Source organism: Melanostigma gelatinosum (genome assembly GCF_949748355.1).
Source record: "Melanostigma gelatinosum genome assembly, chromosome: 8".
In the NCBI taxonomy this organism is placed as follows: Eukaryota; Metazoa; Chordata; class Actinopteri; order Perciformes; family Zoarcidae; genus Melanostigma; species Melanostigma gelatinosum.
In genome coordinates this window covers 207,501-226,130 of record NC_136641.1, presented here as the reverse complement: position 1 = coordinate 226,130, position 18,630 = coordinate 207,501, and the positions used below count along the sequence as shown (strand labels likewise).

Sequence of the window (18,630 nt, the reverse complement as noted above, 5' to 3'; positions counted from 1 at the left end):
CATCACCGTCCCACACTGCCACCATGAATCACCGTCCCACACTGCCACCATGAATCACCGTCCCACACTGCCACCATGCATCACCGTCCCACACTGCCACCATGTATCACCGTCCCACACTGCCACCATGAATCACCGTCCCACACTGCCACCATGAATCACCGTCCCACACTGCCACCATGTATCACCGTCCCACTGCCACCATGCATCACCGTCCCACACTGCCACCATGTATCACCGTCCCACACTGCCACCATGAATCACCGTCCCACACTGCCACCATGTATCACCGTCCCACACTGCCACCATGTATCACCGTCCCACACTGCCACCATGTATCACCGTCCCACACTGCCACCATGTATCACCGTCCCACACTGCCACCATGAATCACCGTCCCACACTGCCAGCAGTCTAGAGGCTCCACATCCATGTTAGTGCTGTAATGTTCACTGTAAAGAAAACCAAGTTAAGACATTTACCAAGGTTAAACTGTACAGTGAGCTACTTCCCTGTTACTGACACATGCAGGCCTCATTGTTTGTCTTTACACCTCTGCATTAGTTGTGTTGGAACTGGTTAATGCTGAGCTGCACCTGAGCTGTTCGGGGCATCTGTTGGTCTCAATGGCCACTTAGGCACCTGTCCCTGCTATAATGAGATTCACAGGGCTGTCATACATCACTGTCCGGGTCCACAGAGCTCAGTAAATCATATTTTAAATATCAAACTTTGAGGAAAAATACAGTTCATTGAAGCTAGGGTTGGTAATTTTGAAAAATTAGCAAGACTACACGAGATTCTAAATATTGTCCAACCGAAAGACCCAGCTCAGTGTTGCCTACTCTTTTCTAATGACAGGAGCTAGCAGCACTAGCTCCAAAAGTCGCTAAATCTAGCAGGAAAGTCACTAAGTGGGCAACACTGACAGCGTACTTACATACTTAAAGTATACAATATGTGACACGTTGCATGTCACTGCCAATGAAACTACACTAAATGTCTTTACGACTACTTATTTCTGACTTACAAAGATTACTATTTTCAACCATTCCGTTCATTTGCATTGTGGGAGAATGTCAATCAACAGCACACATACAAATCAATCGGATGGAATGTACTTTAGTTTGTCCCTTTTCCAGTGTGAACGCTGCAACTAGCTATATTTGACATTGATTCATCTGCTGATTATTTTCTTGATTTATTAGTTAATTCACTGACAAAAAAGTTGATTATTGTTCTGTCGATCAACAAGTCACATAATCATGTAATCCCGTCAGCTCTAGTGGACACACTGCATTATCTAACCCTACGTGGCATTAGCATGTGCAGCCTCATCCAGAACTTGTTTGAACAAAAAAACATGAAGACACACTTTTTAAATTTGACAAAACAGAAGGAGCTTTATTTGAACACTAAAAAAGGCACAAGACAGAGGTCTCTCTGCTGTTTGTTCCATGGCTGCAGCTTTGTTTTTGCCATGTGCCAGTTCTACATCTGAAACAAGCACAGGGCGCCGTCTAATATCTCCACAGAAGTCATGTGAAACAAAGTATTTGGCAAACAGTCCCTCGGGTCTGGCTTCACAGTAGGAAGTGTTCCGTCCACTGTTTCTCCTAATCTCATGTTCTGCTCACCACCTGCCATGCCATGTGTAGTATGCACAACATAAAGACTCATTTTAAAATAACAAGCGCGCAATGCCTCGACTATAAATAATATTATCCAGGACAGCATTGCTCCATTTACAAATGCAATTACATGACACAATCATTCACAGCAAATCATAAACATTAAACTGTATAAAAAAAATATCTCTTAAATAAAACAAAGCAGAGACAAGAAACAAATAAGGAATGTTTGATGTACATACATGTGCCATTGTGGTCGCTAATAAACAAGTGGTAATAAATAAGTGCACAATTCCACTTCTTCTTACTTGCCTTTGCTCCCAGTCCCTTCTGAGGGAATGGACCAGAACTAACCTGTCATATATTCCACACAATCCTTTTATTAGAATGGGGAATGTGTTACATCACAAAACCAAGACTGTCTGCTGAGCTCACTGAATGGACTCAATGACAGTGAAAATATTACTACACGTCATGAGTGCAACAGAATGCTCATGTCTTTACGGTGGTGAGAGTGGCTACACGTGATACTGAGCAAACTCTTCCCAGAGGTGTAGTTCAGTCACAGGGGACCTGCTCTAGTGCACATATTCCACTTTCTCACACAGTGAATACAAATGTACAGACAACGGTCAAACGTAGAAGTGCTACAGTGATAAGGAGAATAAAGCACGATCAAAAGGTCACAATAAAGATTGTGTCATGAGGGTAGCGAGGAATCCTTTGCTCTGCTGGAGCTTTCACTCAATGTCTGTCAAGTTCAATGTAATTCAAACTAACAAAAAATGGAATCCAACTGTAACCAACTGTAACAAACATTTCAGATTTTTTTGTAAATGTTTTGTAAATAACATCCAGGTCAGAAGGCTAGCTAGCTATGTTGGGCTACGACTTCTTTATTACAAGCTCCGCCTGCAAAGATAATTTGTCTTTTGTGTCTCCAACCAGCAGAAACAGCTGTCAATGAGCTCAACACTTCACTTAGTACATCTCTCCAGTTCTGTGTGGATGAGAAGCTCCGGTCGAGACGATCAACAAACTACAATGTGCTGCTGCCAGCAGGGCTATCCAGCTCACCTGGTCTTTGAAAAGAAGGGAAAAGAAATGTTTTATGATGATTAACCATTGATAAAAACTAAAGTAGTTGTGTGGGTGGAGGGTTCATGAACTTCTTTTGGCTTCTGAAGGGGGAGCATGGCAGTACAAAGAGCTTGAGTACCACTGAGTGACGATAACACTGTAGTCACCAAAAGAACAGCTGAGGTGGCTCATGTTTCAATGCCATCACATCGTCTGGTGCTGTGTCAGAGGAGAGCCAGCTAATGAGTTATCATATGGATCGTTAGGATATCTGTGAGGTGTCCCTAGTGTATGAATCCAGTCTGAAGCCAGGTTCCTCAGCACTGAGCATGTAAGACTTGAGTAAAATATAACTTACAGGATAAATGTCTTCCTTATTGTACCACAGAGAATGTGTGCATGCTATTACAAACGGACAGAGACAAAGACTCAGGACCAGGACCAGTCTGGGTTGGAGGGACAGCAGACTGTCCAGAGTCGGGTCAAATAGTGATGCTGTGCTGCCGCAGTTTGGCCACAAGGAACTCGTGGGTTAAATTATGTCTGGTGATTATTCCAACAATCTGAAAGAGATGGCAGACAATTGAGAAGCACCATTAGCTGCTGTATGCTGTACTGAAACATAACAACGGTGTTAATCGGAGTTTCTTTCTTTTGTCTCATGATGGAAACTCTGAGTTTAAAACACTTAGTATCAGCCTTTCACCCGACGCTGGAGGAACTAGAAGCATCATGTGGAGATAGGAGATGACTACTTACTTCTCCAACAGCGTTGACCACGGGGAGGTGTCGCAGCCCCATGGTCCTGAACAGGTTGAACACCTGGGAGGTGTGGGTGTTGGGCGACACTGCATAGGGACATGGGTTCATGTAGGGGGTGACATCCTGGGAACACAGGACAAAAAACTTTTTCAATTTGTTTCTGTAGCACATTAAAATGAACTCTGTATTCAGACTGGTCATACCACTATCATGCGGGGGTTGAGGAGGGCCAGGTCCAGGTCATGGATGTCAGGGTAACGTGGGTAATCTTCAGTCGTCTCTGCATAGGACAGCCTGGGCTGAGTGGCGCTCTGAATGTATAGACAACATCTGTCACCAAAAAGACTGTGTATGTGTGTGTGTGTGTGTGTGTGTATGCGTATGTATGTATGTGTGTGTATATGTATGTGTGTGTGTGTGTGTATGTGTGCGTGTGTGTATATGTATGTGTGTGTGCGCGTGAGAGAGACAGACCGACTGGTGTTCAGCGTAGCAGACCCCTCTGATGAGCAGGTTGACCAGCTGGGAGCGTAGGATGAGCCCGTGGAAGGTGAGTGGTCTGAAGCGCTCCTCCATGGTCCACTCCTCACTGGGAGACTGATCTGGGTACAGGTTGGGGTACGGAGCATGTCTGCATGTGGACAGCAACAATACAAGAGTTACAGCCATATCAAGACAATTACAAAATCAGCCTACTATCACCTGAAGAATATATCAAGGATTAGAGGACTTCTGTCTCAACAGGTAAAACTTGTCCATGCATTTATCTTCAGCAGACTGGACTACTGTAACGGTGTGTTTACAGGTCTCTGTAAAAAGTCCGTCAGAACGCTGCAGCTCGAGTCCTCACTAAGACCAGGAGGGTGGATCACATCACTCCAGTTCTGATGTCTTTGCACTGGCTTCCTGTCCAACAAAGAATTGACTTTAAAATCCTGCTGTTGGTTTACAAAGCACTGAATGGTTTAGGGCCAACATACATCTCTGATCTGCTGCTACCTTATGAACCATCCCGACCCCTCAGGTCGTCTGGGACCGGTCTACTTTCTGTTCCCAGAGTCAGAACTAAACATGGAGAAGCAGCGTTCAGTTGTTCTGCTCCACATATCTGGAACAAAGTCCCAGAAAGCTGCAGGTCTGCTGAGACCCTCAGCTCCTTTAAATCAAGACTGAAGACTTTGTTTGCTGCTGCCTTTAATTGAACCACATTCAATTAATATATTAATCAATTTCCTGCATTTCACTACTGCATTTTATTTCTTACTGTTTTAATGACTGTTCTTAAATCTCCTTTTCTGTTGCCTTCTGTTTTGATGCTTTTAATGGTTTTATGTGAAGCACTTTGAATTACCTTGTTGTTGAAATGTGCTATAAATAAACCTGCCTTGCCTTACAGTCTTACTACTACTCACCGACTGACACAAGACGATGGCCATATTTAACGTGATATAGTATTCACTTTTATAATATCATTTCTTTATATTACCACATAATATATTTAGATTATTCCACTTAGATTTTAAATGGCTGGTAAAATCTATCGGACTAAGAGATAAAGCGAGATACAATGCATGCATTCCTTATTGCTGTTTGTTAGAGTCTCTGCTGCTCTCTGCTGGACTACATTAGACACCTCTTCACTGTCTTCTCTGTGCTGTGATTGGATTTTAATGGAAAATAATGTCAATATGAAAAACAACTCAATCAGATGTTAAAGACAAAAGGCTGAATAATTGCCCTTTTAATATATCCTTCTCATTTAATCATGACTCGGTGAATCCATACATAAAAAGCAAGTAATCGTGTGCATCATGTTTCATTTGTAGATTTAGTTTGTTTTATTGAAGCATTTGATGATACATTGATGATGATGCAGTACAATAGTGTGTACAGAACTACATAGAGTGTGTGTGTGTGTGTGGCCTACCTCCTCTCTAACATCTGCTGCAGCAGGTCCTCTCCCTCCTCTGCTGGCTCTACTACCACGTTCTGTTCGTCACACACGTTCCTCAGCTCGCTGGACGGGTACGACTTCATGGACTGGCAGCGGCGCCGCTGTTCCCCCGCACGAGACACAACACTGGATTTCTAAAGGAGGATAAGTATGCACAATCAGTTTGCACACTTTGTCTTGATGTCAAGACCCCCAGATCCATTCTAACAGCCACAAACACCAACATCAGCACATTCAAATCCCTCTGGTGCTTCACTTATGTTAGGAGTTAAGACAATAGCAAAAGGCTGTTTTCATAATTCAGTGTATTAACCAGATAGAAAGTCTTTTTGTCATTGATTGATTTCATTAGAATATGTAATGGATTGTTTCAAAATGTGCTGTTCCTTATTGACAACGTTCGTTACTCATTCAAATGTTCTTGAAATGCAGGGCTGCTTGGTGTAGGACATGCTGATCTGAGGAGAGGACAGAGACAGCTCATTGTCTCTGAGCACACACCTCTACCTCCACCCACTGGTTACACCACTGTTGCTAGGGTGGCAGCATCATTAGAGAGATCTTTCACATCCACAAGGTCTGCTGAGACTCAATCTCTCCTCTATCTGTCCGACTCCCTCTGGAGATGAAGCTGGGCTTTGATGGCTAAACATATTCAATGGCACAGGACATACCTTGAAGCGGATGTTGTTGCTGACTAGGATGTTGCCCTTCATGAAGTCCCGTTCGTTCTGCCGGTTTTCAGTGACAACAGGGAAGGCGTTGTAGACGGTGGTGCGCAGGATGCTGACTAGAGACTGGACCCGGGTGTGGGGGTACACATAGGTCAAGTTGGGTTCCATGATATCACTGGCTGTTAGCCTTGATCAGATGAGGGGAAACAAGAACACACGAGCACTGTTAGAATTCACCCAGTATGGGTCTGTAAAGAGGGAACTCTTGTCCTGAAGCTGCTGAGAGCCGATTCCCAATGTCAGACCTGGAGAAGTGGGCAACTAAATGCTAAATGGACTGGACTTGTATAACCCTTTTCTAGTCTGAACCACTGAAAGCAATTTAACACTACATGTCATCATTCACCCATTCACACACTGATGGCAGGGGCTACCATGCAAGGTGCCACCTGCCCATCAGGACTCTAACATTCATACACACAGTACAGTAGGTTAAGTGTCTAGAGGAGCCGGGGATCGAACCGTCGATCCTGTGATTGAAGGACGACCTGCTCTATCACTGAGCCACAACTTTAAAGAAGAAAACTCAGCACTTGATGGCAGCTCTAGCGAGGCTAAGAGGATCAGAAAGAGTACTTCACTGTCGTCCAGAGCTTCCAATATGAATACAGCAGCTTACACATCCAGAGTTACAGTTGGATTCCATTCTTTAGAAAGGCTGAAGATCCGGCAGCCAGACTGCCGTAATCCTCCATCCTTCCTGATGCCACATCCATGCTGTCCATCATCCACTAAGAAGTAACATTCTTCATGCTTATGGGTGCACATTATACATGATTCCACTTTCACATCATGTTGCTCATAACAGCCTTGTGTATTCCTGTATCGTAACTAAAATGTGCTAGTTTGGTAAACTTGGCAAAAAGAGGATGATGTGTGGTCGTTGCCCCCGGTAACCTGCTGCTGTTGGATGAAGACAAAGGGAGAGGATTGGCAGGAAGGGGCGGAGCTGAGGGACTTCATAGTGAGGAAGAACAGTTTCATTGAAAACCCTTTTCAGTGTGTCGGACTCCAACACCCCAACAGTCCTGCTGCTGGTTGTATGAAATGCAACGAACTCAACTGTAACTGTGGAGTGACGTCGACATCACTCTGATGAAAGACGACAGGTTGCACAGACACCTGCTGGGAAGGAAAAGCCTTCAGCCCGTGGTCATCTTACTTGTCCATCTCAACCTCCGTCTCCCACTCCAGCAGCGGCACTCCTCTGAGCTGGATGTGGATGTCATAGATGCCCTTGTTGAAGAAATCTCCAGTCCACTTGGCAACCTGACGAAAAACACAAAACCACATGAGCCCAATAGGAAGCACACGACTGCATCATACACACGTCTTCACTACTCAAGACTGACAGAGACAAACATGGAATCATTTCATGGTGTTTGAATTAAAAACAGCACGGTGGTTGATGGTAGAAAATGCTGAAGTATATAACATGACAGTACCATCAGAGTGATCATGATGGGCAGCCCGTATGTGATCTCATTGGTGGATTCAATGAGGATGACAGTCAGACTGATGGTCATTCTGACCACGCCTCCGAGGAAGGCGGCAGCTCCAATGAGCGCAAAGGTCCCCGAGTAGATGTCCATTCCCAGTTTCCTAACAGAGGACAGACACAGCGTAAGGACCAGTATCTCTCCAGTCAGAGGGGGAATGTACAGTGAGGTCATGTGTGGTGAAGTGTAAAGACTTAAACAACAGGCTGTGTCCCACAGCTCAAAGCTCAGAGCCTGTGACAGTGGAGAAAGTGAAAGAAAGCAGACTCCACCATGTGGCTGTGGACCTGTACGACCAGCAGCGAGGTTACTTGGCCCTCTGACCCAGCATGGGTCTTTGTTTAGTCATTTAGGTTTTTCATGTCATTCGCTGGGACTGTCCCCTGATGAATGGAAGTCACACATCTCTCTTAGCTCTGTTTCTGGTCTCCACCAACTCCTGAGGGGAACATCTGTCTCTGTCTGCTAAATGCTCCACTGAGTTCACCAGCTAGTCTCCAACTGATGACACGGGTCATTTGTGAGATCATTTGATATTTGTCATGTTTCTTAGCCAAACGTTGGGCATTAGAACATGAGTAAAACATGGTTCTTACACTTTGAGGATGTTGGCAACCAGACGTCCAAAAGCCGCCCCACAGAGCAGTGAGGGGACGAAGAGACCGCTGGGGACAGACACACCGTAGGTCCAGCAGGCCAACAGGAAGTACAGCAGGAAGAAGACTGACAGAGTCACAGGGCTGAAGGTACCTGACGGGAAGAGCAGCAGGCAGGTCTTCATTGTGACAGTCAGTGTATGGACCACTTGAGAGTGATCGATAGGAAGCTGGGAGCATTTCTGTACTCCGTACGACAATGGAGACTACACCGTACTCCGTACGACGATGGAGACTACACCGTACTCCGTACGACGATGGAGACTACACCGTACTCCGTACGACGATGGACACTACACCGTACTCCGTACGACGATGGACACTACACCGTACTCTGTACGACGATGGACACTACACCGTACTCCGTACGACGATGGAGACGGCATTATACTCTGTACGACGATGGAGACTACACCGTACTCTGTACGACGATGGAGACGACACCGTACTCTGTACGACGATGGAGACGACACCGTACTCTGTACGACGATGGAGACGACACCGTACTCTGTACGACGATGGAGACGACACCGTACTCTGTACGACGATGGAGACGACACCGTACTCTGTACGACGATGGAGACGACACCGTACTCTGTACGACGATGGAGACGACACCGTACTCTGTACGACGATGGACACTACACCGTACTCTGTACGACGATGGACACTACACCGTACTCTGTACGACGATGGACACTACACCGTACTCTGTACGACGATGGAGACGACACCGTACTCTGTACGACGATGGAGACGACACCGTACTCTGTACGACGATGGAGACGACACCGTACTCTGTACGACGATGGAGACGACACCGTACTCTGTACGACGATGGAGACGACACCGTACTCTGTACGACGATGGAGACGACACCGTACTCTGTACGACGATGGAGACGACACCGTACTCTGTACGACGATGGACACTACACCGTACTCTGTACGACGATGGACACTACACCGTACTCTGTACGACGATGGACACTACACCGTACTCTGTACGACGATGGAGACGGCATTATACTCTGTACGACGATGGACACTACACCGTACTCTGTACGACGATATTATACTCTGTACGACGATGGAGACTACACTGTACTTTGTACGACGATGGAGACTACACTGTATGACGATGGAGACGACACTGTACTCTGTACGACGATGGCGACGACACCGTACTCTGTACGACGATGGAGAAGACACTGTACTCTGTACGACGATGGAGAAGACACTGTACTCTGTACGACGATGGAGATGACACTGTACTCTGTATGACGATGGAGACTACACTGCGAAGAGAATAAGTACTCCGCAGACAAACTTCTATTCTCAAAGTTTCTTATTTCAGTATTATAGGACTCACTCTGTACCATTAAATAGTTTTTTGACCACAATATTTCACGGATTTTGTAATTTCACCTACCCACTCATTGACTGTGCCACGTTGTGATTTGTAGAAATGGGCGTGGCTGTATCAGTACATGCAGCTCTGTGTGCATATGCATATCACAAATGTAAAAGGTCCAATGTGCGAGTATGATCGATAACGTGTTTGACTTTATTATACTGTCGTCTTACAGTAATGACAATGATACTAATAATACTACTAATAATAACTAATGTGTGTGTGTGCTCGTCTCACCCTCCTGGTGGAAGAGCTGGTGGATGGCAGCCTCCTGTGGGTTGAAGAACAGCGTGGCCATGTCATTGTAGGTCTTGTTGGTGCAGAAGAACTGTCGAATGGTTGAGTTGATGTCCTCTCCGCCAGACAGCTGGCAACACAACTCACAACTTCATATGAGAAACTAAACACTTGTGAAGACTTTTTAAGATCCATTTTAATACCACATGTCATTTCATACAAATGTTACCGTCAAACAGTGAAACATCTGTACTGTAAGTATTTCACAGAACAGTTGAGCGGAGTACAGTTTAAAGAGGGATTTTAATCAAATCCTTCACATTTAACTGGACCGCTAAAAGGTGGGCGGTGTTAGAGGATGTGATCTAGAAGGCTTAAAAAGGGATGGTATACAGTATGGAAATATGATGGAACATTAGCAGGGACTACATAACCTGGCATCACATGGTTGTCAGTACTATAAAATAATAATAAAATAATTCCTCATGATGTCATTGATGAAATGAATGCAACAGAGAATGGATAGATGGGTTAACCCATGGAGACTGAAACCAGTCCTTGGTTGAGGAAGCTGCTGCTCTTCAGAATGTTCAGCTGTACTGAACAGTGAGGTATTGATTAAGAACAGGTGCTCAGTACTGTGACCATGAAAGAAACTCACCGTGGTGTTATGGGTTGTGGGGGAGGACAAGTCCCGACATTCACCCAACAGTATGGAAGCTGCAAATATCACCACGGTCGTCACCATGGCAACCAGCAGACTCTCGAGAACTCTGGAAAAGTGCATCAGATCAACTTCCAGGATTACACACTGGAATGGAAATTAGCATCACATTTCCAAATATTTGCTTTCAAAATCACAGCTGATATTGAAGACAGTGACTATCTGTGATTGACAGGTGTGATGTTTCCTGTGTGAACAGCTCATGCAGCGATCACCTGACAAACTTGGCCTTGGGGTGGATGTGCTTTATGCGATACTTGGCCAGGATCGTGTTCATGCAGTTGAAGAGCGCCCCCAGCAGGCCACCCACCACCCCCATCAGGACAAAGAAGGCCAGGTCCACTGCTGTCCACAGGTGGCAGCTCTTCTCTCCATCTGAACACTGAAGAGCAGAGTTAAAACAATACATTACGATTGATACTATAATGTTAATATATGTTATATCAAGTAACACATTCCATTTATGGAGTGCTTTTCAAGAAAGTAAAAGATCTTCGAGAGCTTAAACACATTAAAGGCAAAAGGTAGCACAGGTCATTAAAAGCCTTCTATATCGGTGATCTTGAGTAACTTTTGGACATAAACAGTTCAGAGCAGTCACACATGTGTTTGAGTTGCAGATGGAGGGGGCAGCTACAGTTTGTTACCCCAGGTGAACACTGGGGGCGCTTTGGGACAGAGGAGCCGGTGAGGCGCTGCAGTTGTTGATACTGAACAGTTGTCTGTCTGTGAGACATGACTCGACCCAGGAGAGGCCAGTACCAGTAGTGTAGAGTGGGAGAGACGTATGGTGGACAGCGTCAAAAGCAGCAGTGAATCATTGGCTGCGTTCCATTTGAACTGCGAATTTCCGAGTTCCCAGTCGGAAACTTCAACTGGAATGCTGCCTAAAGGCGGATATCCAACTTGGAAAGATGGACGAACTCCACCAACCCTGACCTGAAAATCCAAGATGGCTGCTCTTGGAGTACACATCAACAGTAGAACAGCCGTAGTAATATGCTATTTATTAGCACTTCTGTCTTATTTGTGTCTCATTAAATCCGTCATACATACAGTGGTGTCCAACTTCTATCAGTGGACATGTTGCTACTGGGTTTGCATGAGCAAAATACGGGCATAATGCCCGTTTTTAATCGACTGATATTGCCAACAATGGCTCACCTGTGCATCTCTATGTCCATCCACAACTTAATCTCTCATTCTGCTGCAGCAAACTGCAGAATGTGTTGGGTGCTCCATTATCTTTGAATGCTCATGGACCTCTCATGGTTGCGGTTTTATACTGTCATTAACTTTCTGCTGACTCTTAACCAGTAGGGCCAGCTAGTGATAACATCTCCAACCCCCCAGTCTGCTATTCTGTCCCCACTGTGCAAAGGCAACAGTCTGCAGCGTGTTTGGCTAACAGCTAACTGAACCACTAGTACACACACTGCTAAACGTCGCACCACTCAGCTGCTGCTAAGCGGACAGACAGCTTTTAAGCAATGACTTTGAACAGATCGCTTGCATACATCGCTGCTTGTTGTTTGAGTTTGAATGAAATGTGTTTTACAATACCTTTAAGGAACAGTGTGTAAGATTTAGTGACATCTAGTGGTGAGGTTTGTGTTTATATGTTTGTGTGTATGTTTGGGTGTGTGTGGGTATGTATCTATGTGTGTGTGTGCATGTATGTGTGTGTGTGTCTGTCTACGTTTGTTTGTTTGTGTGTGTTTGTGTCATGTGCATGTCTGGGTGTGTGTGTGTGTGCGGGTGTGTGTGTCGATGTGCGTGTGTGTGTCTGTGTGTTTGTGGGTGTGTCTGTGTGCGTGTGTGGCTGTATGTGTGTGTCTGTGTTTGTGGGTGTGTGTGTTTGTGGCTGTATGTGCGGGTGTGTGTGTGTTTGTCTGTATGTGTGTGCGCGGTGTGTGTGTCTGTGTGTCGATGTGCATGTGTATGTTTGTGTGTGTGTCTATGTGTGTGTGTTTGTGTCAGTGTGTGTTTGTGTGTGTGCGGGTGTGTTTGTGCGGGTGTGTTTGTGTGTGCTTGTGTGTGTGTGTTTGTGTCTATGTTTGTGTGTGTGTTTGTGGGTGTGTGTGTTTGTGTCTGTGTGCACGTGTAGTTGGAGGAGCTCAGCCCGACAGAGAGCAGAGCAGATGCAGGCTGCAGCGTGATAATAAATGACACCAAAACATTAAAAAGAATCATTAAAAAATCAGCAGTAACATCAGGAATTATCAACGCCCATCCTTTAATTATTTAGCGCCCTGCCTTCAGATAACATACGTGTTTGGCTCTCACTAGAGCCAGTGTTGAATCTGAGCTGCTGTAGAAACATGGCGGTGCAAGATGGCAGACTCTGTGGAAGACGCCCCACTCCCTATGTAGATATAAATTACTTTTTCTACGCCAACAAAAACACTACGATTCTTAGTTTCATGTGATCATACACTGATGAAAACTTAGTTAGGAATATTATAGTTAATATCTGACAATAAACCCCCCTAAATGTTACACACTGTCCCTTCAAATATCATGACACAATTTCATTCAATCGACCTTAGGAGCCTTAGGAGACATGGCTGCACGCGGATTTTCCGAATCACAGTGCGTCGGTGCCCGGCTTCAGGACTGTTCGGGCGGACAGAGACGTTGTTCAGAGCGGTAAGAAGAGAGGAGGCGGGATTGCAGTGTATGTGAACGAGAGGTGGTGCAATCCCGATCACGTGTGTGTGAAGGAACGCTTCTGTAGCCCGGACATTGAACTGTTAGCCGTGGGGATGCGTCCATATTATTTGCCGAGGGAGTTCACGTCCGCCAATGTTGTCGCTGTGTACATCCCCCCCATCAGCTGACGCTGAGACAGCAGTGGACACAATCCACTCCACTGTGTCTGGATTGTAGATTCAACATCCTGGTGCGTTTTTGACTATTATGGGTGACTTTAATCACACCACTCTGGATAAAGCCCTGCCAACTTTCCACCAGTATGTTGACTGCCCCACTCGGAACAATAAAACTCTGGACCGACTGTATGCTAATGCTAAGGATGCATACAGTGCCACTGCCCTTCCCCCGCTTGGCAGGTCCGATCACAACATGGTCCTGTTGACACCCAGGTATGTTCCTCTGGTGCAGAGGCTGCCTGTGACCACCAGGACTGTGAGGAGGTGGTCTCAGGAGGCTAATGACGCCCTGCAGGACTGCTTTGAGTCTACGGATTGGGATGTGCTTTGTGGACCACATGGGGAGGACATCAACAGCATGACGGACTGTATCACTGAATACATTCAATTCTGCGAACAGACCGCCATTCCATCCCGGACTGTACGCTGCTTCCCCAAAAACAAGCCTTGGATCACCAGTGACCTGAACGTTCTTCTTAACAAGAAGAAGGCAGCTTTCAGGTCTGGGGACAGGGAGGAGCTCAGGAGAGTCCAGCGTGACGTGAGGGTGAACCTCAGGGAGTGCAAGGACACCTACAGGAGGAAGCTGGAGGCCAAACTCTGCCACCACCGACATAATGACCCCCCCCCCCCCCCCTCTCTGTGACGACTGGCCAGGTGAGAAGACTGCTGGAGAGACTCCACCAAGGCAAGGCTGCGGGACCTGATGGCATCAGCCCCAGGGTCCTGAAGACCTGCGCCAGCCAGCTGTCTAATGTTCTGCAACACCTCTTCAACCTGAGCCTGAAGCAGGAGGAAGTCCCGGTGCTGTGAAAGACATCGTGCCTGGTTCCTGTACCGAAGAAGACGACACCATCTGGCCTCAATGACTACCGACCAGTTGCCCTCACATCACATGTGATCAAGGTGCTGGAGAGGCTGGTCTTGGCCCACCTCCGGCCGCAGGTGAAATCCTCACTGGACCCTCTGCAATTTGCATACCAGCCTCGTGTGGGGGTGGACGACGCCATCATCTACCTGCTGCAACGAGCTCAGTCGCACCTGGATGAACCGGTGGCTCTGTGAGAATCACTTTCTTTGATTTCTCCAGTGCATTTAACACCATCCAACCAGTGCTGCTGAGTGAGAAGCTGCGGGTGGTGGGGGTGAACGCGTCCACCGTCTCCTGGATCACTGACTACCTCACAGGCAGACCACAGTTTGTCCGACTGGGCCGTGTGCTGTCTGATGTGGTGGTCAGTGATACTGGAGCCCCACAGGGAACTGTTCTGTCTCCCTTCCTGTTCACCTTGTACACCACTGACTTCCAGTACAACTCTGTGTCATGCCATCTGCAGAAGTTCTCTGATGACTCTGCAGTGTTTGGGTGTGTAAGGGACGGACGGGAGGAGGAGTACAGGGCAGTAGTGGAGGACTTTGTAGAGTGGGCCGGTAGAAATCACCTGCGTCTGAACGTGGCCAAGACCAGAGAGATGGTGGTCGACTTCAGGAGGAAGACGACGGCTCCACAACCGGTGAAAGTTTTGGGAGAGGATGTGGACATGGTGGAGGAGTACAAGTACCTGGGTGTCTCCATCGACAGCAGACTGAACTGGCAGACCAACATCAACGCTGTGTACAAGAATGGGAGGAGTCGACTCTTCTTCTTGAGGAAACTTCGATCCGTCAACGTGTGCAGCAAGATGCTGGAGATGTTCTACCAGTCTGTTGTGGTCAGTGCACTGTACTTCTGTAGTCTACTGGGGGAGCAGCATTGGAGCCGGAGACACCAACAGACTTAACAAACTGGTTAAGAAGGCCGGCTCCATCATTGGCTGCAAACAAGACTATCTGGAAGAGGTGGTGGAGAGGAGGACACGGAAGAAACTATGATCCATATTGGATAACCCGGTTCACCCTCTCCACCACCTCCTGCAGGGACAGCGGAGCACTTTCTCCAACAGACTGATCCAGCTCCGCTGTCACAAGGACAGATTCAGAAAAACATTCCTGCCCTCTGCCATTAGACTTTATAATAAAACACCTCGGGCCAGATCATCGTCCTTCACATGACTACAACAATGCTACACGGTTGTTGCTTGTTGTTGGTGATCCTGGCTCTACTGTCCAGATTGTTTAGTTTAGTTTACTAGTTGTTAATTTAATTAATACCGCTCTATTCATGGTATATACTGTGCATTTCTATTTTCTATCCTATTTTAGCTTATTTTTTATAAATCTATCCCTTCAATTCAATATCTGCCCTGTTATTTTATTGTACTGTATATATTGTGCATTCCATAAGTTATATTTACTCTGTAAATCGCTCCTGCTACAAACAAATTTCCCCCTGGGGATGAATAAAGTTTATATCTGTCCATCTATCTCTATCTATCTCAGTGATGCATTCGACACGGTCGACCATGCCATACTCCTAGAAAGACTGAAAATCTGGGTGGGACTCTCTGGCACAGCACTTAACTGGTTTGAATCCTACTTGAAGGGCCGAGAATACTTTGCGTCTGTAGCTGATTACACATCAGAGCTGACTAAAATGACATGTGGTGTTCCCCAAGGTGCAATACTGGGGCCTCTTCTGTTCAACATCTACATGCTTCCACTAGCTCAGATTATAGAAAAACAACAAAGTGTGTTATCATAATTATGCAGACGACACACAAATCTACATAACTATGTCACCAGGGGACTATAATCCCATAAAAGGGCTGGGTAACTGCATTGAACAAATCAACAACTGGATGTGCCAGAATTTTCTTCAATTAAACAAAGATAAAACAGAAGTAATTGTTTTTGGTAGCAAGGACGAACAATTGAAAATCAGCGCTCAGCTTCAATCACTGATGTTAAACTGGACTACTGTAACGGTGTGTTTACAGGTCTCTGTAAAAAGTCAGTCAGAAAGCTGCAGCTCGAGTCCTCACTAAGACCAGGAGGGTGGATCACATCACTCCAGTTCTGAGCTCTTTGCACTGGCTTCCTGTCCAACAAAGAATTGACTTTAAAATCCTGCTGTTGGTTTATAAAGCACTGAATGGTTTAGGGCCAAAATACATCTCTGATCTGCTGATACCTTATGAACCATCCCGACCCCTCAGGTCGCCTGGGAACGGTCTACTTCCTGTTCCCAGAGTCAGAACTAAACATGGAGAAGCAGCGTTCAGTTGTTCTGCTCCACATATCTGGAACAAAGTCCAGAAAGCTGCAGGTCTGCTGAGACCCTCAGCTCCTTTAAATCAACACTGTTTGCTGCCTTTACTTGAACCACATTCAAGGATATTAATCCATTTCTGCATTTTACTACTGTATTTTATTTATTACACTGCTTTCTGTTTTAATGACTGTTTTTAATGTTTCAATTAATGTTCTTAATTGTTTTTAAATCTCCTTTTCTGTTGCCTCATGTTTTGATGCTTTTAATGGTTTTATGTGAAGCACTTTGAATTCCCTTGTTGTTGAAATGTGCTATAAAGAAACTTGCCTTGCCTTTAATACATGACTCACAATACACTTACATACATGCACACAAAGACATACAAATAAAACAATACAAAACAAAATCATAAAATCAAATTAAAATCATAAGCTCAGTTTGTTATGTTTTACTGTTTTGTGTTATCTTTATATTTTGTAATATTTATTTTGCACTAATGTAAGTGTTTTTAGACCAGAGGGTGAACTTTGAGGAGATGGTGTGTTATTAAATAAGAGGAGACGACATGTTCCAGTGTTTGTGGAGGAATGAGAAGGTTAAAGTCGGGTTGACAATAGATTTATATCTCATTAAAATATGAGTTTTTCTCATCAATAAAACATTGAATAGTTATAAGATTACTTGAATGAATACAAACCACACATTTCCACAGATATTTTGAATGAAATGAAGAGATAAGTGCAGCGATGGACTCGTTACCTTGAACTCTCCAAAGTTGAGCAGACCAGGCAGCTGGAAGGAGCCCCACTTGTTAAAGTTGATCCCAGAACGGAAGAAGTTAAGGGTGAAGGTGGCCGACATGGAACAGAAGAGCTGAAACAAGATGGAACAGAAGAGCCGAGGAAGGAAAACACTGAATCCTGCTCTACGGTTAGTCCTTGGTGCTATGTGACTGTATCGCTGACAGACTGAGGTTTGTTTGCTTCATGTTGGAGGTATATTTGCTGATAGATGATCAGTTCTTGATGTGGATCATCAGCCTCTGCATAGAGAACTCATTTAGTGACACTTGCACCAACCAATTCCACTAGTGTTACTAAAAACTACAGAGTCAGCAGGAAGAACACGTTTCGACCCTCTTGGTGTTCATTGGACGAGGTGACGTACCACTTTCCAAGTGAGGGCCTGGTTCCAGAAAGAGGAGCCCTCCTCCAGACTGAAGAGCGTGCCCCCTATAGGAGCACCAAAGGCAGCAGCTACTCCAGCAGCAGTACCCGCTGACACAAAGTCTCGCTTGTCCCTGAGAAACAGAAAAGACAACACGATGAGCTACGCTTGACAATATCCGTCCCTTATTCTGACTTCTGGGGAGGCAGTGGACAGTGTTTGGTTGATAACGGTGAAGCGCAGCCATACCTGTCACTGCGGAAGTAGGGAAAATGTAATTTGATCCTCTTGATAGTGATGCTCTGAAACTGGTAGAGGGAGAAACGTTGTGATGAGCACACTTCAGCCATGATATGAGTCAATATCAGTGTCTGTTTTAAAGAGCAACTAAGCACCAGAGTTTGGGCTGAAGTGCCTCTACCTTGGAATTAAAAAACAAAAAAAGCATTGAGAAGGTAAAAAAAAAATCAATACGGGCACGGTGTGTGTGTGTGTGTGGGGGGCAATCAGCCGTATCGACTGATTATCTGGTGATACGCTGTGACCTGAGTGTGTGGATGAAGTATTTCAAACACTAGAGGGCAGACCCTATGCATATTTATAACACAATATGTAGAATCCAAATACTTTGTACTACAACGTCGTGATCTGGATCTGAATTCTCATATGCATTAGTTCTCACCTAAAGAAAGTGCTCTGGGGGTTTTGGTTCCTCTGTAACAGTCATTATG

General features: G+C 45.5%; 1 protein-coding gene across 5 annotated transcripts in view; it reads right to left on the bottom strand.

Annotated features, from left to right (window-relative positions):
• Nucleotides 1-1,388: 1,388 nt before the first annotated feature.
• Nucleotides 1,389-18,630, bottom strand: part of clcn6 (chloride channel 6) — a gene marked incomplete at its 5' end in the record, with an annotated part of 29,625 nt that continues 12,383 nt past the window's right edge. For 3 of the 5 annotated variants that reach the window (XM_079273745.1, XM_079273747.1, XM_079273746.1), the window contains 15 exons: nt 1,389-3,274; nt 3,471-3,596; nt 3,677-3,784; nt 3,948-4,104; nt 5,401-5,561; nt 6,102-6,288; nt 7,324-7,430; nt 7,607-7,763; nt 8,257-8,410; nt 9,967-10,096; nt 10,628-10,739; nt 10,906-11,072; nt 17,492-17,605; nt 17,900-18,032; nt 18,149-18,207. In XM_079273745.1, the coding sequence (XP_079129871.1) occupies nt 3,194-3,274; nt 3,471-3,596; nt 3,677-3,784; nt 3,948-4,104; nt 5,401-5,561; nt 6,102-6,288; nt 7,324-7,430; nt 7,607-7,763; nt 8,257-8,410; nt 9,967-10,096; nt 10,628-10,739; nt 10,906-11,072; nt 17,492-17,605; nt 17,900-18,032; nt 18,149-18,207 (1,953 nt within the window). In that variant the 3' untranslated portion in view covers nt 1,389-3,193. The remainder of the gene's footprint in view (nt 3,275-3,470; nt 3,597-3,676; nt 3,785-3,947; nt 4,105-5,400; nt 5,562-6,101; nt 6,289-7,323; nt 7,431-7,606; nt 7,764-8,256; nt 8,411-9,966; nt 10,097-10,627; nt 10,740-10,905; nt 11,073-17,491; nt 17,606-17,899; nt 18,033-18,148; nt 18,208-18,630) is intronic. The other 2 variants (XM_079273743.1, XM_079273744.1) reach the window with 2 other exon arrangements.